General features: G+C 35.0%; 1 protein-coding gene across 3 annotated transcripts in view; it reads left to right on the top strand.

The window, feature by feature from the left end:
* MSH2 (MUTS homolog 2) overlaps positions 1-24882 on the top strand; it is a 111864-nt gene that overhangs the window by 46139 nt on the left and 40843 nt on the right. For all 3 annotated transcript variants that reach the window (XM_089830103.1, XM_089830100.1, XM_089830108.1), the window contains exons 9-11: positions 5194-5304; positions 6756-6882; positions 15843-16051. In XM_089830103.1, the coding sequence (XP_089686229.1) occupies positions 5194-5304; positions 6756-6882; positions 15843-16051 (447 nt within the window). The remainder of the gene's footprint in view (positions 1-5193; positions 5305-6755; positions 6883-15842; positions 16052-24882) is intronic.

Here is a 24882-nt window from a genome sequence, read left to right as displayed (position 1 = left end):
TGCTATCTCCTGCTCCAAGTAAAAAAATCCGTCTTGGAAACCCGTTTCCCCATGCCAGTGTCCTGGAAACATTGGTTAACATAGCTATGGTGATGTTTAAGAGTAGAGATGAGAATGATATCTCTTGCAGCTACATTAATAACACACTCCCTCTTAGCAAGAGAGAGATCATTTAAATGTCATAATGTCTCTTAACCTGACAAGCAAAATGGAACTGCAACCAAAAAGTGTCAATATCAAAATCTCATCACAGATTTTCTTAATATAAAATTGTTATCTCAGAATAGCAATATTCACCATAGCCACTCCTAGAGGGTGAAATAGAAAAATATGTCACGGATTCTCACACATGACTTCCACCATGGCTACACCCAAAGTGTGGAACAAGGGCTTTCACTTTAAACTTCTCTTGTAGAGAAGAATGCATTAACAAGAGATTTCATCTTGAACTTCTTTGGTAGAGAAGAACTTATTAACAAGAGATTTCATCTTGAACTTCTTTGTTAGAGAAGAACTTATTAACAAGAGATTTCATCTCTCACTTCTTTGGCAAAGAGGAACTTATTTAAAAGGGATTTCACCTCGAACTTCTCTAGTATAGAAGAACTTATTAAGAGATTTCACCTCAAACTTCTCTGGTAGAGAAGAACTCATTAACAAGGCATATCACTTCATACTTCTCTTGTAGAGAAGAACTCATTAACAAGGGATTTCACCTCGAACTTCTCTGGTAGAGAAGAACTTATTAACAAGGGATTTCACCTCCAACTTCTCTGGTAGAGAAGAACTTATTAACAAGGTATATCACTTCATACTTCTCTTGTAGAGAAGAACTCATTAACAAGGGATTTCACCTCGAACTTCTCTTGCAGAGAAGAACTCATTAAATCACATAAAAGATCCATCTAAATGCTGAGACTCCCTCTCGAAAGGGACAACACACTCAAAACTTTGATTATCACAATGAACTAATTGACTTCAATGTCTGACCAGCAAGGAGCTTTTGCAGTCACCCTGCTGCATGAGCTTGCTGATCCTCTGCAACGGACTTGACACTCTCCCTCTGCCAAAAAGTTCTTTTGAATCTTATTTCTTCCTCTGAATGCAAATACAATCTATATAGGCTCTCCCTATTTAATGAAGTTATGTGCCATCAACCCAGTCCCATGACTGCAAATGAAGTCCTCATGTTTTATCATTTCTTTAGCTTGCATGACTTTGCATGAAATCTCTCATTATCTTGTTGCTTCTCGATCCAACTTGCGACCAAGAGAGATTAATAATAATTTATAGAAACAACCTGTCTTGAAAAGAAATATCTAGATCAATGCTAAAAGCATACACTATTCTCAGTGAAATAACATGAATTAATATTAACTATATAAAATTCATGATCCATATTCAAAGATATAATCATAAAATACTTATCTCTTTATTGTCTAGATTTCCTCACAATCCAGCAAAGATCTTTTGCCATCACAAAATTATAGTGCAGGCAGAGATTTAAAAAATAAATCGAACATTAGCACATCTGCCTCCAAGACTTATTCAGCTACAGGATCTCAGAAGAATTCCTCTTTCAAATTGTATATTCGACACCCATTAGACATCACGATTCTTCTAAAATTCAATTGTTCTATTCTGATTTGGATCATTTCCTTAAACCCACTCTGATACAGTATACAGAAAACCATTAACGCATAACAGATGACACCATTCTTTACCCTAGGAAAGCCCTCCTACTCGAGGGGAAAACCCAGCCACACTCAAAAAATACATGCTCAACTTAATTACAATATTTCTTGTGCTTATGATTGATGACTCTCAACAGTCAATCAATAATCCTTCCTCATAGTTCAATCACTTTAACTATGCAGATACAGAATATAAGAATTCTTCAAGTATCTCACAGATACAAAACGATAATGAGAATGACTAATATGCAAAAGTCTACTGTTCACAGATCACATACATAATGATGCTATATCATAGAACACACTTAATACATAAGATAGACTTGTTCTCCAGACACGAGATATATATTCTGAGAAAATAACCAACTGTGCAATTCTCTGTCAGCCTGATATTTCTCAGACATGTGAAATGAGTCAGCTAGTGATGCATACATTAACCTCTCAGAAAAATACCGAACAACCATATCACATATATCGTTCTCCTTGTTTTCTTGCAAATAACTGAAGAGTCCACCTGGTAGCTGAATAGGCACATGAGGAATGACAAGTGACAACAGTTACAATCACCGACAATATTTCCATAGCAATTACGATGATTAATGACATAAATTGACGACCTCCATGAACCGACAAAGTTAAACATCCAGTGAATTCATCATGCCAAGTCATCATAGTTGTGGTGCCAAGTCAGCATAACTTCACAGTGGAAGGTGGTGAGAATAATATAAGAAGAAAAACTGATCACAAGAGACCCGCTCGACCATTAAATGAGAAGACGCACATTGTGTCAACTGGACAGTGATTGTTAAGAGGAAAGGTGAGAATGATATCTCTTGCACCTATTAAAAATATCAAAAATTCTTTCCAGATTTGTCGGCTGTCTTCCCTTGAAGCAGCTGGAACTTGAACTAATTGACTTGAACATTAAAGAAAAGACAAAGTACAAGGGTTTTAGAGAAATTTGATATAATCCCAAGGACGAAGATAACAATGAATGATGCTCGGATAGACAAATTTTTTATGCAACTATTATCTTCCTGATCAAAGATAGTTAACTATGCCATAGAAAGAGTGCAATCTTCTAAGGTAGTGAAGGATTCTCATATTGTAAGTAATCTATCCAACTACACAATACTGGTGGAATCTAAATGACACCCACAATCAAAACTATGCCAAAATGAGCTTCAGACTAACCATGCAATACAATTTGCAATCCAAATGGCCCTACATACAAAACAAAGACAGACAAGAAGAGGCCCAATTAGCTAGCATAAACTAGGTACATCTACATAATTGCAGGGTAATTTTACAGGCTCATCTGCCCTGCTATAGTGGCACAAAAGTAGAGAGTAGGGCCTATAGAAAGGATTTACTTTGCAATGAACTGGATATAGTCTCTATCTTATGATTTTTGAGGCATGCTCACTAAACCTTGTTGGAATGAATGTGGTGGCCCTAGAGATTAGTCAAGTCTCCACAGAAATGAATTGACAATGGAATTGAAATGCAGATTTTGTTCCATGCCGTTGCTTGCATTACATGGTTTTCAACAACATGATTTTACAACATTTACTTATCAATTCGTTAACTGATTCATTTAAAATGGACAAGAGATAGTCTCATGTCCACTTCTCCTCTTCGAATGAAGCTACAATACCTACAAATAATTGGACTTTCTTGATTCTTGTTTCTCACAGAAATGAATTGACGGTGGAATTAAACCTTGATTCTTGCTCACAGAAATGAATTGACAGTGGAATTAAGATGTATATTCTATCCGTACCATTGCTTGTATTCCTCAGTTTTCAATGACCATTGAGACTTACACAGTTGAGAATATGCTTGGAGCACCCATCACTCAATTTAGACATGCAGTTACTTACCACTAATGCATTTATTGTTTATGTGGGAGGATATTGAACTTGTGACCAATGACTTTGTCTAGTCTCCAGGCATATAAGTTGTGTTCTGCAGGGGCATGCCCCTGGCTCTCAAAACCCCGACCCTGTCCTTTTCTTCACTGGTGCTTGGGATATTGGGGATAGCCAAGGATGCCTTCCAAAAGCTTCAAATATTTGCAATATATTGGAGAAATAGGAAACACTGTAGTGATGTTTGGTCGTCCCCACAATGGTTGGGGATGTCTGATATGCCTCAGGGATGGCCAGACATCCCTGATGGCAAGGCAGATATCTATAGTGCTGAGAAAATCAATGGTAGTAACATTAAAAATTGACTTAAATATATCATGATAGCATTTTGGCAGCAGCATAACATATGGTATTATAAGAGCAGCAATGAGTAAATCATGATAGCAGTATAACAGCAGTGACAAGAGCAACAATGTTATAAAAGCAGTAGGTAAATCATGACTCAGATTCAATGCTAATTATAGAGGTTGTATAACAGCCAACACTAATGACAGTAATCTGTATTTCTAATTTCATTGTTCAAAAAGGTCTTAAACATAATTTTTTTTTCAATACGGTGTTAGCAAAAGAAATTAGAGGTACATTAGCCGTGGTCTGTTACAGTGTTGTATCATGTGAGAAGCACAGACAAACAATGTCTTTTTGTAATGTGGCTGGCATACAGCCCTTTGCAGAAATCATCCAACATCACTTTAACAGTGTCATTTTATACTGCTTCTGTTATACTGTTGTCTGTTAACTTCTAGAAATTTGTGTATCTTTCTCTTCTGCTCTTTATATATATATATATATATATATCCTTTTGCACATCATCTGACATCTCTTGCCCATTAGCTTTTAGAAATTAATCTCTCTCTCTCTCTCTCTCTCTCTCTCTCTCTCTCTCTCTCAGTCACTCACTCACTCATACACACACGCATGCATACAGACACACACACATTGCCATGTTGCTACTGTCCCCATCCTGGAAATGCTCTGGACCATTGCATATAAGCAATTGAAAACCCTAATATATGGGAATGGAGAACATCATCCACATTGATCGCGAACCCTTGTACTTTTGTAGATGTAGAACAAGAAGCAGCAATGCTGAATTAAAAATAGTCTTCATACATTTAGCAGTTTCATCTGAAAGTCAAATACGAAAAGAATTGCTAATCTAGCAGTAGATTGTTTGAGTAGAGCCCTGATACAAGATCTTTTTTCATAGTTGTCTCATGTCAACATTAGACCAATACTTCGTCTCCATTTAACACATTTGATTCAGAATTTGTGTACATCTATCAGATATTGCATAATGCTTAGACACTTTCAGATTTTTACATATAGGGCAAACTCTTGTTTTTATTATTTTCTGGACTGAGAAAATTACAAATGAAAAGAGTTAAAGTTTATTACTCTCTTAAACAACAATCTACTTCACAAATGTTATCTAAGGCTAGTTTTCCAAAGGATGTTTTACTTGACTGTAATTGATTTCAGTCACTTATTTGTTCTATTGTTCCTTGGTATGGATGGGTTACTAGCTTACGTTAAGTTCTAAGTTCTGTTTGATTGTATTGTGACAGGTCGGTGTTAATGTGCTCATGGCACAGGTTGGCTGTTTTGTTCCTTGTGATCAAGCGGCAATAAGTATTCGTGATTGTATATTTGCTCGCGTTGGAGCAGGCGATTGTCAAGTGAGTAGAAAAGGTTTTGGTAGTTCATTTCTAATCATTATATTTAAACTGATTTAACTATTGTGTTCTAAATTGGCATTCACAATAGTTTCTTTTGTATTGCATGTGGATAACTGAACTTTTGTATAGCATGCCAATAAGATGCTAAATTATTTTATGTTTTGATATAAAGAATTATCTAGTTGTTTGTGGAAAAGAGATATGGTGAGGTATGTGATTATATTAATATAAGTATTATAGTTAATACCATCTGTTATGTTATTTCTATTTTTGCAACTGCCACTACAAATAGTTCTTTTATTACTACTATGCTTATCAGTTATTGATGTTATGTCAGCTGCTAGATTGCCTTGTTGTTGAGAACTTATAAATAACTTTTGCTTAGTTTTAGTACTTTTGCAATGATTTTTTTTACTTGAAAAAGAATAGCATGCAAGGAAAATGTCTGTCTTGTTGTAATTGGTGTTCTGTTTGATGTTTTTTTTTGTTCTTATTATCTGAACTCGTGACACTAAAGGCTATAAGGCCTGTAATGGACCATGAAGAGTAACTGAGTATGTTTACATTTTTCTTGGTCATCAAATTGTTTTGCTCATGTCGACAAACATTTTAACTCGTATATTGTAATTGGATAAGGTATTTGAAAATTTCTTCAACATAAATTGTTGATTTCTGCTTATACGAATCAGTGATCTGTCTTATTACCATATAGTTTTATACTTTCTGGGCACTATGGCCGTGGGTGTTCTCAGACATATGTTGCTATTAATGTTCAGGAACTTACCAAGAGCGTTAAAGCATTATTTTTTATTTCAAGCTTGATTTATATTACGTATGGACTAGCTTTTTTATTTTCCCTGTTTGCATCTTTTGTACTTCACGCAGTGTTGAAATTTATAGTTAAAATTTAAAATTTCATTCTTATAGTGGGCAAAGCTAAGATACCAAGTGGCTTAACAGAAGGTCTAAGTTTTAGTGGGCATTCTTTTAAAGTTTGTCATGCCTACTGTTATTTGCTTTTGTTCTACTCCTGTTTGAAATCTGCTCAAAATAAAGATGTATCAGGCTTCAACTTTGATAGAGCATATAGACTTCAGTTTAGAATTTTTTGTGTTGGCCGGATTAGCTTGGATAAAGCTATTTTTTGTTTTCCATATATCTAGCCATGTAACAGAAAAAACTGCTTCAAGTCTACCATCATTTGCTTTTATTCTGCCCCTTCTCCTTCATGTAATCTACTAAAAAAAAAGATCTGTCAGGCATGAATTTTGATAGAGAATAAATGCTTCATTTTGAGAATTTTATTTTTGGGATAGTCTGTTTGGATTAAGCTGTTTTCCTTCAACATATTCAGCACTCTTGGTTTATTTTATTTATTTCAACTTAATTAACCATTCTGCAATTTTATGTGTTTGAAATCCATAAATAAGTTTTGAGTACACATTTTGCAGCTTCGAGGTGTGTCTACATTCATGTCAGAGATGTTGGAGACTGCAGCCATTTTAAAGGGTGCAACTCATAAGTCTTTGATAATAATTGATGAACTTGGACGTGGTACATCAACATACGACGGATTTGGTAAAGATTGAATGTTTTTTTAATGGAAAGCATCTGTTATCATGCTACTTTATATATCTTGGTATAAGGCCATAATTAGATGTTTGGAGTGGATTCCAAGGAGAATTGTTGCTATTGTATCTTTCTTGTCCCTTTTTGAAATCTTCGCTTCTTACTTAGCTTCCTTATGCTTTAGAATTTTACTTTCTCTTCTATTTTGAGATTGCACGGGGGCTTCAATTCATGATTGATTATGTTGTTTGGGATTTGCTTTGAGTATTTCATTTTTTTGTGTGGATTCAAGTGGCCTTCTTTGGAGCTCACTTTCCAAAATCTGTTTCAGTTTTTTGCCAAGGTAATAAGTATGCATATCTTATTGTATCATTGAACTCTTATATTATATACTACACACAGTGTAACAAACATTTTACTTAGAACAAAAGAAACAAGTAGTTTAAGAATTACTGATGTTCTGAATTTAAATAAACAGGAAACAAACCTATCCAACATGCTAATTAATAAGACAAACCGTTACTGCAACATGGCATGAAATAACTTTGAGTAGATTCTATTCTAAATTTACATTTCTTTTGCTTCATAATCAAAGTACAAAGAATGGAAAAAATCTTACTTTTCATCAATTGACAGTCATTGGAGCATCCTTAATCTCTTTCTACATTAAGGGGGAAAATGTATCACTGGGGCATTTATCCACCCAACCATGAATCATAACTCGATCCCTCCATCTCTCACTTCTTACTGGAGTTGGCCCAGCCCTGCACAAGGGAAAGGTTTATCGTTAGGTCAAATCATCTGGAACTGGTGTAAGGCCCTACAACCTTAGTCTGCTACACCCTATAGCCACTGCTAATCTGGTGTAACTCCTGACTAAGTTTGTATCCGTGAACTTAAGAACTGACAAGCATTACACAAGAATAGTGCACCTTGGCCAAGGATTCACTGTACATGATGATCATGTTGTCTATTCACACCCTATCCGACTTGCACCCTATTGAATGAAACAGGTTACTTGAAAACACAAAATACTTGGTTGAGAGAAGTAATCAGGAGGAGGATCTTGTTGGGTTACTAGACTGATGACATATCTGTCACTAAATTGAGCTTTCTCTACCAAACTACTCTGTTACTATCCTCATTCATTTTGGTTGTTATTATGTATTGCTTAGTTGAGTAACTATGTTTCAGATTCTTTTGACATGATGTCATATTTTAGTTATCTATTTGAGTCATATAGTATTTGTAACCCAGTTCAACTTATATTCCAAGTGTGCTCTAATCTGCCCACTATAGACATCTCAACCTTTTTGCATTACAACATTGATTGACTGTACCGGTTACACTAACCTCTAATCACTCAAATATTTACACATGCAGATTCAGAATTCGGACTAAATAGTCTCAATCAGCATTCTTATAAGATTATCTTTCCAGCTAACTTAGTCCTTTAGAGGTTGGTTTGTACCCATGGTATGAGTAGAGTGTTTCTACAATGACTTATACTAAGCTTAATGTTTCAAAACTATCAAAGATAGACTTAAGGATTATCTTAGGTTTGATTAAGAATCCCTTTTCACGTAAATCCTTTCCTCTAACTTCAGTTATAGCTGTAACCTATTTTTTTTGGCCCAGAAATGGACAGTATAATTTTCTGAATGTATTCCTATTCAATGAAATTAAAGCACCTAGTTTTCTAGTTTAATAAATTCTCTATAAACAATAAATATATGGTTCTTGCTTACAAGACTTGACTCAGCAGAGATACCTTGTCTGTAAAAAAACATAGGCAAAAAGTATTTGAGGTCTATTTAAAAAATGCTAAATAGACGTTAGAGAGTCTTTCCCAATTACAACTAATTACTCCAGCCTTGTACTTTCAGACTTATGTGCCTGTAGCAAAATTTATTCATCTGAAATTATCATTTAGACTTAAGTAATTCCTGAAATTACCATTCTACTGTACATGAGCTTATTTGCAGACTTGCAAACCCAAAAGAAAAGAAGTGGTGTAAGTGGGATTGCACATGCCTGTAAAAAGAAGCTACAGGTGGCAACTTGAGTGGGATTGTACTTCAACTATTATGAATTCTGCTTAAAAATTAAATGGTCGTCCTGTTTGTGCTATGCTGGCTGGAAGTCCTTAGGCTGAACCAGCTACAACTTCCTCTCTAGTGCGTGAGTTAAGAAATTCCTCTGTTTAATCCTTCCTAAACTTTCATTGCTGTTGTAGTTCCAGAATGACCGCTGCTAAGAATGTCCTTGAATTTCATTCTATTGTAACCTAAGAAAAAGAAAGAAGAATCCCCTTCATGAACCGTTCTTCAATATATATCTCAGAGACATTCTCCTAGATGATTTCGATGAGTTGGCTTTACGTTCTTGCAACTCATACATTGTGGTTGATGAGAAAATGGATCTTCAACATATCCACATGGTTTTATTGCCACAAAGGATTATATAAATTTATTAATGTTTCCTTGCCAAAGTATCACAATGTTTCTGCACTGTGGGAAGTTCACCAGTCAGTGTTTACAATGTTGAAGCAATTGAATAATTTCAAAAGTTCTCTGTCTTATGAATAATATGTTCAATCAATGAGTTAAGGTAGGTGGTAGTCTCAGATTTTAATTTGATAGTTAATATCAAAATGTTTTATATTAATATGATTGTCTAAATGTTTCAATAGCAACCAACTCCAACGTTAATAAAATTTGATTAAATATATTTTATTTTAAATATCAAATGCTTAGAAGTAATGATATCTGATTTCGTATAAGGTAATGATATATAGATACTTGGGTAAATATAGTTGTAATATTTAACCTACATATATACATACTTGTCGATAATACAACTTAAATATTCAATGTGTTTATTTACACGAATGCAATTAGATATCTATACCATGACTATACATACATATATTTACATCATCACTTACTAGGATATAAATTAAAGTATTAAAAGAAAGCGTCGACATGAAGATATCAACAAAGGTGCCGTGGTTAACACAATACTATGTGGTGCAAGAAGGTGGTGTTGTCATCAAATGACTCCATGGTTGTTGCCAAATTGATTTAAGGTGTAAGTGAACAATCCCTTTCCCAAATCCTACTAGGGACCTAGGGCGACAAGGTAACACTAGTTGGTTGTGTTAGGTGGATATTTTGCAACTAACAGTATTGGGTAAAAATCCAGTGGCAAAATAGGATGACCAACCACAGCATGTGAGACAAAGTCTCTCTTACCTTCAAGGGAAGGCTCCCCCTTCTCACCATTCCTTGGATTAACTCAAGGTAAGCAAGCAGTCGAGAGATTTTATAAAATGGATGTTACCAATATCCTTTCTTATATTTCAAGAAAGAATTCACTTACTTGTAAAGTGCGTAATGGGTAGGGTGAATCTCTAACTACACTTCTATCAAGAGTTGGAAATAGTGATACCGATAAACTTTCGCTAACTCAAAGGCTAGCTGAAAATATACCGATTTGGCTCTAAGTCCGGTCGTACTTCTACATGGAAAAGCTTTACAATTAGGGCACAAAGACTCCTAAAAGTAAAAATAACTTAACTATTTTGCAAATTAAGAAAGAAGTATAAGCTACAGACAAAGCTTCTAGCTATATATTTCCACAACCGCTCCCAGTCAAAGCTTTGGCTCCGATTGCTTCTTAAATCACTATGCTCTTTTATTGAACACACAATAATAACATGAATCAAGAAAATAGGCACAAATTACTGTCAAAGCTTCTAATTTTCTCTATCACAATTGCTTCCAGTCAAAACTTCGAATCCAATTGCTTCTTTTATTCACTTTCCTCCCAAATTTGTACTACACAATCAAAGTTATGCTTGCACAAATGTGGTAGAGCTTTCTTGCATACAACAAAAGATGATTTTTACAATGACGGGGCACTCCTTTATATAGGCACATGAACACACAATAATAACATGAATCAAGAAAATAGGCACAAATTACTGTCAAAGCTTCTAATTTTCTCTATCACAATTGCTTCCAGTCAAAACTTCGAATCCAATTGCTTCTTTTATTCACTTTCCTCCCAAATTTGTACTACACAATCAAAGTTATGCTTGCACAAATGTGGTAGAGCTTTCTTGCATACAACAAAAGATGATTTTTACAATGACGGGGCACTCCTTTATATAGGCACAAAAGTTGAGAAAAAGGTGGAGGAAAAAGTGGGAGCAACTCAACCAACTTTGACCTAGTCTAACAAAAAGAGGAAATATAGGGTTACATGCAATTGCACATGCAACTCGCATTACATGTAATTACACATCTTCATGTAATACATCCTTTTCAATTACAAACATGAAAGAAGAAGAAAGAAGACAAAAGAGAAGGAAGCTCTTAGGGATTGTTCCAAAGGGCTTTGTTCTTGACGATGCAATCTCGGATGATCACAAGATCGGAAGTTCTTGTACTTTGTCCCGCTGCATTCACCTTGATAACCATGGTTTTGCGTCTTTTGATAACCTCTAACTCTCTTTGATGAATTGTTCGTTGTCATTTAAAAACTTTGAAATGTTCAAGCTTTCCTTGCTCAAGTTGTCATGAATTCTCCTTTGTAGATTGACACATGTTGGAATCTCTGACGCTTTGAAAACGTTCTTGACGATTTTTGGATGTAAACTCAGAGCAACTTTCCATCAGCACCTTTAGCCTTTTTTTTTTTGAAGTAAAGTGCTTGGCGCATGGAAATGCTTTGAAACATGAAAGTGGAACGCATGGGAATGAGTGCAAATGAAGATTTTTGACTTTTACACAGTGACTTGGGCTTTCAAGATGTCATTGCACGGAAAATGGATTATATGTAAATGCAATATGTAATGAGAATGAAAAGTGAGATGACATGCAAATGTGGAAGGAGGATGCACTTCACATGTAAGTGTGAATGGAGGATGAGATGAAAAGCATGGAAAGATGCAGAAACATGTATTTGCTTACGAAGGCACAAATGCATATGGAGGGACGAAAATGGAAAATGGAAGTGGGATAATGAGTTTTATAATCACTTTTGTTGAAAAGGGGAAGTCAAAGTGCATGGGAGATGAAAATGACATCTTTTTGACTTTTCAAAAAGTGGCTTTTAATCAAAATCGGACCTTTTGGATGCAATTACATGTAAGGCATTTCGTGTAATTGTGTCGTGCGAATGGATGCAAAAAGTGAGATGGAAACGGAATGTGGAACGTGATAATGCTTTCGCATGAAGTGAAGCAATAAGAAGTTCTTGGGGAAGAACTTGTGACTTCTCCAAAGTGGAGAAATCGGCTAGCAAACACAAAACACAAAAACACAGAAAAACGTACCTTTGGAAAGTGACTCAAACATGCGAATATGCAATACCTTCAACGCTCAAATTCGAAATTGGGAATTGGGAAAGAAACAAAAACATGAAAATGAACAAATTTTTCATTTTTAAAGGAAAAATGCACTTTCCATGACAAAGATTTCAACAAGTGGCAATCATCAAACAATTACGTGCATAAAATCAGCAAGATAAACATGAATTAAATAGCAAAAAAGAAAGAGTCCACTTACATGAAGATTAAGTGCCAAAAATGAAGGAGAAAGATGGTCCAAAGTTGAAAAATTCTCCAAAAACGTTTGAATCTTTCAACCTTTTACAAATTCAAATTGAAGAGGGCAGCAAACAAGGAAAAGTTGTTGAAAGATGCCAAAACATGCCCTAAGATTGTTCCAAAATCCAACGTTTTTTGAGATGCTCATGCTTGGGACGTTTTTGGTAAAAAACGTTTATCACCATAAAGCAAGATCAAATTGATTTGGTGTTTAAACACCAAAATATGCACCAAGATGCCATGCAAACACCAAATAAAGCCAAATTGATTGGAATGGAGCAAAAACATGGACCAAAAATGAAGTTATTTGCTGATATCTCCAAAAATGTGCCCTAGTTTGGAGCTTCCAAAAGCGTTTTTTAGCTTATTGAATCCAAATTGAATGAAAGGAAACTCATTGCCCACCAAAAATGCCTCAAATGGAAAAGATTTCATGTAAATCCATCAAGAAAATCTCAACTTATGATCAAAGTCAGGTTCTTGGAGGCCAAAAACATGGAGTTCTTCAAAATCAGACTTTTTGAAGGCCATAGCATATATTAAAACATGTCTTAGTATAAAATCGGACCTTTTGGGGTCAAGAGCATGTTTTAAAATGTGCATACAAGTAAAATCACACTGTTTGGAGGAGGATGCATGTTTTAAAATATGCATACAAGTGAAATCGGACCTTTTGGAGAATGATGCATGTTTTAAAATACATCTCACTTTTTAGATGTAAAGACATAAATACTTCACTTTTGATGCAGTAGTATCAAAAAGGTTCTCTTATGATAGAGTTTTGATGTAATGACATCAAAAAGGTCTATCAAAATGAATTTTATATCCAGTGACATGTAAAATGTCCACTTTTGATAGATTTTACATGTGATTGCATATAAAATTTCCACTTTTGATGACTTTAAGTCATTTAATTTACTTAAATTTATAAAGATGTTACTAAATGAGCCATAAACAATATTTAACTATCATATTTAAAAATATAACATATTAACAACATTTAAAAGTTAACATTTAAATAAGTTATATAGTTACTTTAAGTGAAAAATCAAAAAGTAACTCAAGCTGAAATTATAACATAAAGTGCACTATAGTCACTTTAAGTTAAAAATTTAAAGTTAAAGTAATTTAACAAAAAGTGAATATAAGTTATATTTATCAAAGAGTGAAAGTCAAATTAAAAATATAACATCATATTTTTAATTCGTGCTGTTGCATCGAAAAGGTTCACTTTTGAGGCACTAAAACGGGCATATCTCATGACATTAGACCGAATCGAAGGGAAACATGAAAGGCATAACATGAGCAAAACCAAAGGACTAAAAACCAACAAACGCAAACTCAAAAGCAAAGAAAGGACGATGAAGGCTTCAAAAATCAAGCAAAGGCTCGAAAGAAAGCAAAACGAAAAAGACTTGACGAAGGCCTTTAGTAAAATGATTTCATATACGAATTGAAATAGATCAATCGATCAATATTAAGCAATTGAATATCAAATTCAAGCTTAGAGAAATGCGAAACTAGCTTGGAAAAGTTTCGTTCTATTACCAACATTTTGTGGTAACAAAATGCAGGACAACAGGTTGTAATCAGTGCTTACCAGTGCTCTGCAATCCAGTCCATCCTTAACCATATCATTTTACCCCTTTTCTGGTGATATCTTTTCTCCTCTTTGCTCGGAGGCCAAGTTGATCTTGCATAGACTTGCCAAAACAAGGTAGTTAGTCTGATATCATGGCATCTTAACATCATCAAATATACTTAGTGTAAGATAAACATTTACATCATATCCAGATGCAATTGCTTACACAAATCAATATTTACCAATAAAATCCAATGCTCTTTTAAATAGAAAATAAACAATTATCATTTAACATAATATAATTCAAATCTCTGTTCAATGGAAACCAGAAACCATATACGGCGCAATTACACAAAACCATTCTTCAATTGAAACCAGAAACCATCTGTGGCACAATTATGATTAGATTGTTAAAATAAGACAATTTAGACGATGTGACATACAAAATCCCTACATCCTGTTACATCATGATGCTACAGAAGTTCTGTTGGAATTTTCCAAATGAACAAGCTTTACAGCATCTAGTTTTTCTGCTAAATCTTAAGGAGGTTATAGATCACCTGTAATGTGGTGTAAGGTACCTTGGAGTGCTTTCTTTTTTAGGGGTGGGATGGGTAACTTGAATGCCACTTAAATGTACCCCTTTATACCTTGGTCACATTCAATGTTTTGGTCACACTTATTTGTTACACCACAATCTCATGACATGTTTCCTAGTGTTATGCCTTATTGCATTGAAGGGTATTGAAACATGGCAACACATTTGTGAATGCCCTTCGTTACTGACACATCATAATTCTTTGGGTAAGGCTCCTTAACTGCATGTTTTTTAATTTTTGTTTTATAATATTTATTAATTTACCCAATATTGAGAACCATTATCTGCTATTTATAAACATGATTTCTGAGCACATTCTTATAATGAGTATATGGTTTTCTTTTCAAATTTTTAGAAGACTTCGTTGATTAATTGCAAAAATCAGTTGTTTGATGCTAGAAATTTGATAAGCTGGTTTTGTGTGAAGCTTTTATTAAGACATGTATTTGTGTATTACTATTTTTTTTTTTCGCAAGCAGATTCTGTTTAAGTCATCAAGTCCAAGCTTGAGTTGTTCAAGTGTGCTTATATTTTGAGATTGCTGGTTATGTAATGATGTACTTTTTGAGAATTTGAAATTATATTAAATATGCGTATTACTAGGTAAGATAGAAGCAATAGTAATCAACTTGTACAATCATGGAAAAGATTGAAAACTGATGCTGTGCTATATTTACTACGATTAAAAATACTCCATATCATCCTGAAGTTGAGTCCAGGTAAGCACCATTGTTGCTATCATAGAAGTAAAGGAAAATGAGAATTTGAAATTATATTAAATATGCATATTACTAGGTAAGATAGAAGCAATAGTAATCAACTTGTACAATCATGGAAAAGATTGAAAACTGATGCTGTGCTATATTTACTACGATTAAAAATACTCCATATCATCCTGAAGTTGAGTCCAGGAAAGCACCATTGTTGCTATCATAGAAGTAAAGTAAAATAGTGTCAAATGGGAGAGGGTGAAGGTAATGTCATTTGTTGGTTGATTATGCCTGTTGGGAAGTATTTATTAAGGGTGCTGAGTTCTTGAATTCATCAACTATGGAGTTGAGAAATTATTTTCATTAAATTCTGTACGATGTCATAATCCTATATTTGACTATCAAAGATTATCATATATTTTTATTTGATCGTACAATAATTTAGGTATTATTTTTGCATTTCAGGCTTGGCTTGGGCAATCTGTGAATACTTAGTAGAAGTGACACGAGCTCCTACACTCTTTGCAACTCACTTTCATGAGCTTACAGCCCTAGCTCATTCAGAAGGAGCACCTGTTCATGGGCCTCCTAAGGGCCCACCTGTGGGAATAGCAAATTATCATGTCAGTGCACATATTGATGAAAGTACGCAGAAGTTGACCATGCTCTACAAGGTGCTTATTTAATCTTATTGTGTTTTAGAATTACAATTGCTATTTCTCTTCGTTTCATAATTTTCTCATAACTTGTATTGCAAAATATGAATTTACTGGGAATAATATTCAGATTCTTGTGTTCAATAGGGCAGATATATATTCTGCAAAATGCTTTTGGTTTAGGATTATCTCACAACTAGATATGTTTTTCAGGCTTGAATATAGATCAAGTTTATCATATTGGAACTGGCTGAGTAGCTTCAATCTTTGAAAAGTGATTTTTTAATATATTCAATGCATAGTCAGCCTCCACATGCCCATTTTTACAAAGATGGGAATCAGTACACATCATTCCAATCTCAAATTTGATATTAATCTTGTAGAAAAGGTCTTCATTGCCACACCAATCTTAGCAATCGTGCTAATAGACAAATACCAAACTATCCTGAATACATGCCACTTATACTGACATGAATTGTGTAAGAGACTTTACTTGACATATGATGGGTAGTGTTAGTAAACAGATTTTTCTTATTGTAAATAATTGATTATAACTGGACCGTATGCGCACTTGACACAAGAAAATAAATCACCAACTGTTGAGCTAATTTCTTACAACTAAGTGCTCTGCATTCAAGGGTGCAGCAACCTAAAAAATGATTATTCATTCAACTTTTATTATAAAAAAATAAAATTATTTAATACTTTTTACCAAAAAGTACCAAAAGTAGCAACACTTCATAAACATGAAAAGAAATGCCACAAATATAAGTTGATTGCATCAATAATAAGCCAACCGACTTAATACTGATAAAGTATAATAATTTGATTGACCACCAAGATCTTTCTAAGTATAGTTCTTACCGAAAATATTGATAGCAGAACCAGATTACTGTCGCATGAAGTTCAATTCCAACTGAAACCAAACACATGCATTCAAAAACCAGCTGATTCAAGAACCACAATAATTTGATATACGAAACCAACTGATTCCAAATTTATGCCATTAAGTCTTAAACAGTGATAAAAACAATATTGTAAGTAACCTAAAATATGGCCTTTTCTGAAACCAAAGTACCGACCCTCACATAATCTTATAATTAACATATATAGCCCCCCAGGGCTCATTAAGTTTGTAATACTGACTCACGCTGGAGTCCTTATCAAAAGAAAAGTCTTTAAACATAACTAAGCAAAAACTATATCAAAATTAGCCTTTATTGGCTAATGCATTTCCGGGGCTGTGATTTAGTTGACATCGGGAGTAGAGGATTCTGTAGGAGGTCCTGAACGGTTACAGGTCCACGTGCTTCCTTCCATTCCTTGTAGGCTGCCACCAATTCCGCCAGTACCTGCCGATTTGGCACTCCAGTATGCTCAATGTGCTGCCTCCATATTTCTCTGTCCTTGCGGATATGCTCTACTTTCTTTTCATGCGTTTCAAGGTGAAGCCTGCAGATAATAAACATTGCATACACTCTAGATATCCTTGAAAAGTCTTTTATTGTGATGTCTTTATTGCTTTCATAATATTCATCTTTTCTTTGAAAGACTCAATTATGTGCTCTACTTTCTGGCTGCACCGTTCTTCATTTTCCATTAACTTGATGTGAATACGCCTGATGTCATTGGTCATGATATCTTTGATACAGTCCAACTCCTTGAGGAGTTCTACTGATTCTTCTATCCCCTGTTCTATGACAACATTTCTGCACTCAACATTGGCTGTTGCAACATATAGATCGTCATCAAGTCCTGGCACTGACCTTTCTGTCAAGAACTTCATTATGCCATAGACTCGAACTTCTTCCATACATGCAATTTCACTGTCCCATTTCATTTTCTCCTTATCCCAGGCCGTAAATTCTGCTTCTAACTCATAGTAACTGTGTCAACATGTTGGCAAGTCTCAACAAGATTAACAATTAACTTGTCCCTTCATTGGTGACGCTATCTATCCAGTCATTGAATGTTTTGGATACAACCCTATCCCTCTGAATTTGATCCAACAGTTTTTGGTTTGTAGGGGATTTGACGTCTATACATGTAGGGACTTTCGTTAGGGACAAGGGATCTGGATATTACATGGCGTGGATATATTCCTTCATTAACTTCAAGGATTGCTTCAACTCCCTCTTGTCTTTCCAATCCTTCCAAATTCTATGGGATATTCTTTTGTTGTTGTAGTCAAAGACTTTCATATCAGCTACTCTTGCGGGTAGGCCCAAATCTGCTTTTTCAATTTTAAAATGTTGCAAAGATGCCTCATCACGACCCTCATCACTGGTGGGCTTGAATATGTCTGTCACCCAATGCCCAGTTTCCTCATTGACCTCCGTCATAGCTTAAACTTTAGGCTATTTTCTTTTGGGCATTTTCCCCGTACACTTACCATAGCTTCAACTTGTATTGTAACGGGGAATATACTGCACTTTTTACTGAAAGAGAGCTCAAACCATTTGGGTGTGCCAAAGGGCCTTTGCTCTAGGGAGTGTGGAAACTAACAGGGTATCCCAATGCTGGTGAATCAAGAATGTTGGAGTCCGGCCTTGTTTGTTTATCTCCTTCCATTGCTTCAATTGAACCTTCCATATATTGGGTCTTTCACAGGTTTGTCGGTATCTTCCACAAAGTCTAGGTCTACCACGATTGAGGTGTCCTTTGCCCGTTTATTCTTCTTTCAACTCCTAGAATAGGTAAGCTGGGCTGTGGCCTGAACTTGGACTGGAGCTTGCTCCTGTGCAGGGGGTTCAACTCTAGTTTAGGCTAACCTACCGAAGGACATTGAACAACTTCATCAGTAAAAACTAGTGAAGGTTCAGAACTTTAGGCTGTCACTTCTCCCAGAGGCATTATTTCAGCTTCATTCAATCTCTTTGCTTTCTTTTCCCTTAGCCATTTTCAGTCCCCCTGATCACATTAAAGGTTCTGAGCTGTAAATTGTCTTCTTTCTTACTCCAGTCTATTTTAGGTATGGGAAGACCTTCAACCTGCTCTAGGTATGTGTAGGATCTACCTTTTCATTTTCTGCTTCCACAACTCCTTCAATGTTCATTTGCAGCCTGAGCATGACAATCTGCCTTTGATTAAATCTTGATCAGAATCTTCTTCTTACCTCAAATTCTTTTGAGCAATCCGCCCAAAAACCTTCTAATTGAGATGCATAAATCCAAAGTTTACCTCAAAATGAGTCTTCGCAAAACCTTTGCTGTCGAACTTGAATCTGGCTTGGTAGGGCTTCGAGTTCACGAGTTCCAACTTAGAGGCAAGGTTCAGAGTGTCTTGGACTGATTTACAGTGATAATGACTGAGTTCAATAGGGAATACAAAACCAAAACCCTTTTTAGATTTGAACTTTTTATCTACTTGGACACCCTGCCTGAAAACTTCGATTAACGCATATTTTTCTAAAAAATACTTGGGCAGTTTGAAGGGCTCTCCTTCAAATCCTCCTACCCTTAAGTATGTGAATCTTAAGAATTGAATGAAGTAACTGTCATAAACTATGATTGCTATGCCCTTAATATTGGTGTATATAGGGTTATGAATAGTCAACTTGTGGCTATCTTAATCCTTAATTAAGTCATGTTATCATTATTATATTATTATATAGGTAGGGAGGTTGGTCTAGGTGTTATGTAGGGTTGTGTCTATTCAACCTAAGCATAATCAGGTATATATAGGTGGTTGTGAGTCTTATTTCAACATCATATTGTGAAGTGTGTTCTCATTGGAGATATTTGGAGGTTGCCCCCTTGAAGTGGCTTATTACTCTCAGTTATTATCAAGTATTTATATAATATTTCATATTATTTCTTCTATTGTGCAAGTTATTTCATTACAAGTGGTATTAGAGCATGATCTTGGCACCATAGAGGCAAGATTTTTTTTCAACATTGGGGCGATTTTGGGAAGAGCATAACTTTTAGATTTTAGCGAATTTTTCAAAGATTTTTAAAGGGTTTTTGAAGACCATATTAAAGAAGCTATAGTCCAAAATTTAGAGGAATTGGAGCAAATTTGAGAAAATTATTGTAGAATTACTATTTCTATACAATTTATTGAGATCTTCATATCTCTCACATTCTATCGAATTGGAGTATAACTTATATTGGGTTTTTGAATACATAGTGGAGGAGCCTAAATTTCAAAGCTTGGCAAAATTAGGAAAATTCTCTCTCAAGGTAGCAAATTTGTTAATTTTTTGGGATTTTTTCTAAGTAAGGGTATCTTGGCCCTAGTAAGTTACAGTAAAAAATAAATAAATAAATAAGAGAATTTGCATTTCATTTGTGTGATTTATTTCAAAAATATTGGTTTCCATCATGATGGGGCCTTCAACAAGAGGCAAAAAGAATGCTACCACACCGGGGAAATCCTCTGATCAAGATTGGGAAGCAACAAAGGATAGTAATCCCAATGAGGAACTTAGTAAGTTCAAGGAAGAGGTTAAGAGGGATATGTGTAACCTACGAGGAGATATATAAGATATACAAAGCATGTTAAGCACCTATATGAATGAAACAAGGAAGGAGCTCTCAAGCAATCAATGTGAAACCTTCAAGTTGACTAATAATAATACAAATATTATTAATCCTACGGGATCTAGGAATTTTTTTCCAAAGGTGGATATGTGCAAATTTGATGGCAAGGGTCCTCTAACATGGATAAATCAAATGGAGAACTTTTTTGAAGTGCATCAAATTCCATATGGACAAAAGGTCATGATGGCTTCCTTCTATCTAGAACTAGATCAATTCATTTGGTATCGTTGGCTTTGTACTGATAGGAGGAAAAAGGGTCTCACTGTATCATGGTCAATTTTTACAGAAGAACTCCAAGCACAATATAGCAATAGTGTGATAGAAAACTTCTTTAGCCAACTTGCTAAGCTTCAACAAACAGGATCAGTTAAGGATTATGTTCAAAAATTCCAAAATCTATCCTTAAGATTGGATACAATTATAGAGGAGAACTTGAATGATTTATTCTTGGGTGGTCTCAAGGATCACATTCAACATGAGGTACGCATGTTTTGTCCTAGCTTAGTAAATGAGTCTTTTATATTGGCACACGGGGTAGAAGAGAAGTTCTTGATTCCTAGAAAGCAAGGGGCTAATGTGACGAAAAAAAGGATATTTGACACCTTCTCTTTCTCAACCTACTAGGTTGTCTCCACAACAAATTGAGGAGAAAAGGGCAAAAGGGTTGTGTTTCAATTGTGATAGCAAATATAATCGAGGACATAAATGTAGTGAAAAGAAATTGTTCTATATTGAAGGTCCAAGTGAGGAAGAAGAGGATGAGCCCATATCGGAGGATGATAGGGAGTTAGGTGAGGAATCACGTGATTCTCAACCAATCATTTCTTGTCATGCACTTTTAGGTTTTAGTGCACCACAAACTCTCAAGGTAGTTGGTTTCTTAAAGAAGCAGAAAGTAACAGTGTTGATCGACTCAGATAGTACTCATAATTTCATCAACAAAAAGTTGGCAACTCTTCTAAATTGTTTTATATATCCAACCCCAGAATTTCAGGTTTTGATTGCAGATGGGGGCACAACTAGTTGTTTAGGGAAGTGTCATAGCATCAAATTAGCCATGGGAGATTATCAACTTGATATCCCAATGTATGCGATATCCATGGGTGCAACAGAGATTGTTTTGGGAGTACAATGGCTTACTACATTGGGAACAATTGAGATGAACTTCCAAGAACTATTCATGCGATTTCAATCAAAAGGAAAGGTAGTGTAGCTAAGGGGATTGAAGGCAAAATCCCCACAGATGGTAAGCTCTCATCAAATGCAAAAGTTTCTTAAGAAAGGTGCAGATGGATTTGTGGCTTAGCTATGTTCATTAGAAGTCTCTCAATCTAATGCTCTTACTCATCCAGATTTACAAGCAATAATTGATCGTCACTCAGTGATTCTTGGAGATATGCCTAAAGGACTTCCTCCTAAGAAGGATCACGACCATGCCATACAACTAGTTCCAGGAAGCCAACCACCAAACATCAGACCTTATAGGTACTCACACATACAAAAAAGTGAGAGAAAAAATTGTTGAGGAAATGCTAGAGGTAGGAATTATCAGGCATAGCCAAAGTGCTTACTCCTCACCTGTTGTGATGGTGCGTAAGAAGGATGAAACTTTGCGCATGTGTCTAGATTATAGAGTGCTCAACAAGTACACCATTAAAGATAAGTTTCCTATTCTAGTCATCGATGATCTTCTAGATGAATTAAATGGAGCTATGTATTTTACCAAGTTAGATCTTAGATCAGGTTATCACCAAATTCGGATTAAGGAGGAAGATATTTGTGAGACAACATTTCGAACTCATGAGGGTCATTATTAATTTTTGGTGATGCTATTCGATATTACCAATGCACCATCTACATTCCAAAGTTTGATGAATTCCATTTTAAAGTTCTTGAGAAAGTTAGTGTTAGTGTTTTTGATGATATATTAATTTATAGCAAGACTTGGGAAGAACATTTGCAGCATGTAGATCAAGCATTATAACTAATCCAAGATCATCAACTCTATGCTAAGCCATCCAAGTGTGCTTTTGGTCTCAAGGAGATGGAGTATTTGGGACACATAATTTCACATGGAGGAGTAAAGTTGGACCCTAACAAAATTAAGGCTATCATGGAATGGCCTATTCCAAAAACTATTAAGAAGCTGAGGGGTTTCTTGGGATTGATAGGATATTACAGAAGATTTGTGAAGAATTATGGTCGTATAGCAACACCCCTTACCACTCTATTGAAGAAGGATCATTTTCATTGGAATTGAAGAAGGCTATGTGTACAACTCTAGTGCTTGCCACTCCAGACTTCACCAAGGAATTCATTGTGGAACTTGATGCTTCTAGAAATGGGTAGGAGCAGTTCTCATGCAAGAAGATCGATCAATTGCTTTTCAGAGCCGTTAATTAAAAGGTAAAAATAAACTCAAACCTATTTACGAGAAGGAAATGCTAGCAATCCTTTATGCTGTTAAAAAATGGAAGCCTTATTTAATGGGTCGACACTTCAAGGTTAAGATAGGTCATGATAGCCTAAAATACTTTTTGGAATAAAGACTATTGTCAGAAGAGCAACAACAATGGATCACTAAGATGTTGGGGTATGACTTTGAAATTGTATACAAGAAAGGGAAGGAAAATACTGTGGCCGATGCACTTTCTAGGAAGGATGAAAAAGATGAAGTCTTATTGTGTGCTCTTTCAATATTACAAAAAAATTGGGTGGTAGAAGCCAAAGAAGAGTGGCAAAATGATGTTGCAACAAGTAATCTTGTCCAACAATAAAAAGTGACACTAGTAGTTCAGATAAGTTTTGTTTAAAGGGGGATATATTATAGTTTCTTTTTATATTTCATTAATACTAATGTGTTTTAAAATTAACAAAAATAATGTTAATTTTTTTACATATTAATATTAATAAAAAATAAAAGAATTAATAAATATATTCCCTTTATTATACTTATTAATATTAACGTGTATAAATTTGATAAAAAATAATGATAAACATGTTAATATTAATAAATATAATAAAAAGAACTTTGATTGTAAAATTAATATATCAAGTGGTTGTAATTATAAGACCATTGATTTTATTAATTAAATAAAGGGAATCAAGAGGAGTTTCAAATACTTTAATGCCTAAATGCAAGGAGGAGAAGCTGAGTGTTTATTGTTGAACTCTTAAAAGGACATTCAGTTAATGCTTTTACGAAGACTTGAGTATGGAGCTATTTTAGGAGGCTAAGGGCAGTTTGAGATTCTCATGCGATGATGGAGCAGATTAGTGCTATTTTTGGTGATTTATGGATTAGTTAAGGGCAGTTATGCATGTAGTTCATATTGAGAACCTATTTTATGCATATATTGCATAATTATGAGAAGTTTTACATGCTATATTTTTGGGTTGTTTGAGGGATCCGAGTTTGGGTTTTTATACACAATTTTGAGGAGCTAGAGACAATTTTCGAGCTATCTATCAATTGGGCAGGTGGTTGAGAGCAGTTTTCAGAGACGACTTCATAGTTTTCATCATTTTTAACTGATTTTTCCTAAGCATGATCTTGGAATCCGAATTAGGGTTATGATTTCTATATATTGTACATTCATCTCATTATGAGGGATCTTCTTTCAGATTCAGATTTTTGCGCATTGCAGATTTTGAGTTGATTGTAAGAGCACATTTGTAGCAGAGATTTTTTCAGCATTGGTTATAGAGATTCAGTGGTTCCTTCTCATTGATTCTTGTGCAATTTTGTGAATTCTTTACTTTAATATTGTGGTCGCCTTCATTTAAGTTACATTCCTTATTGCAGATTTGAATCTTGATACGTGTGATTATAGGTCTTTGTTTGTGATCATTGTTCTTTTGCAGAAAATTGGTAAAACCTAGGTCTCCCTTTCAAAGCAGAAGATCCCAATCCTTGCATAGAAACACTTTTGTGGTTGCATGTTTGTCCGAGTATTGTGAATCAATTTTGTCTTTCATAATTCCTGTTGATTTGATTAGAGTTACATTAAAAAAACCATCGGTGTATCACCTCATTTAGGTTAGTATTCATTATTCATTATTCACTTCTTAACCCTTATCTCGTGTATAATTTAGGATTAGGTGATCACAATTTAGGAACCGGCCTAGCTTCCGGAGATTCATCTCTCGTTTTAGGACAAACCACCACCCGAGAGAGTTTCCATGTTTCAGTAGGATGGCTAGATTTTGCATCTCGCTATAGGCTCAATCCTGATTGACAACAATTATCAAGTGGTATATTGTAGAGATATCGTGTGATATCTGCAGAGGTATCGAGTGATATGG

The sequence above is a fragment of the Cupressus sempervirens genome, chromosome 1 (assembly GCF_028749045.1).
Source record: "Cupressus sempervirens isolate cs-2001-9-10 chromosome 1, ASM2874904v1, whole genome shotgun sequence".
Classification (NCBI taxonomy): domain Eukaryota; kingdom Viridiplantae; phylum Streptophyta; class Pinopsida; order Cupressales; family Cupressaceae; genus Cupressus; species Cupressus sempervirens.
The sequence above is the reverse complement of the archived record's forward strand: the minus strand, read 5'-3'. Positions and strand labels throughout refer to the sequence as shown.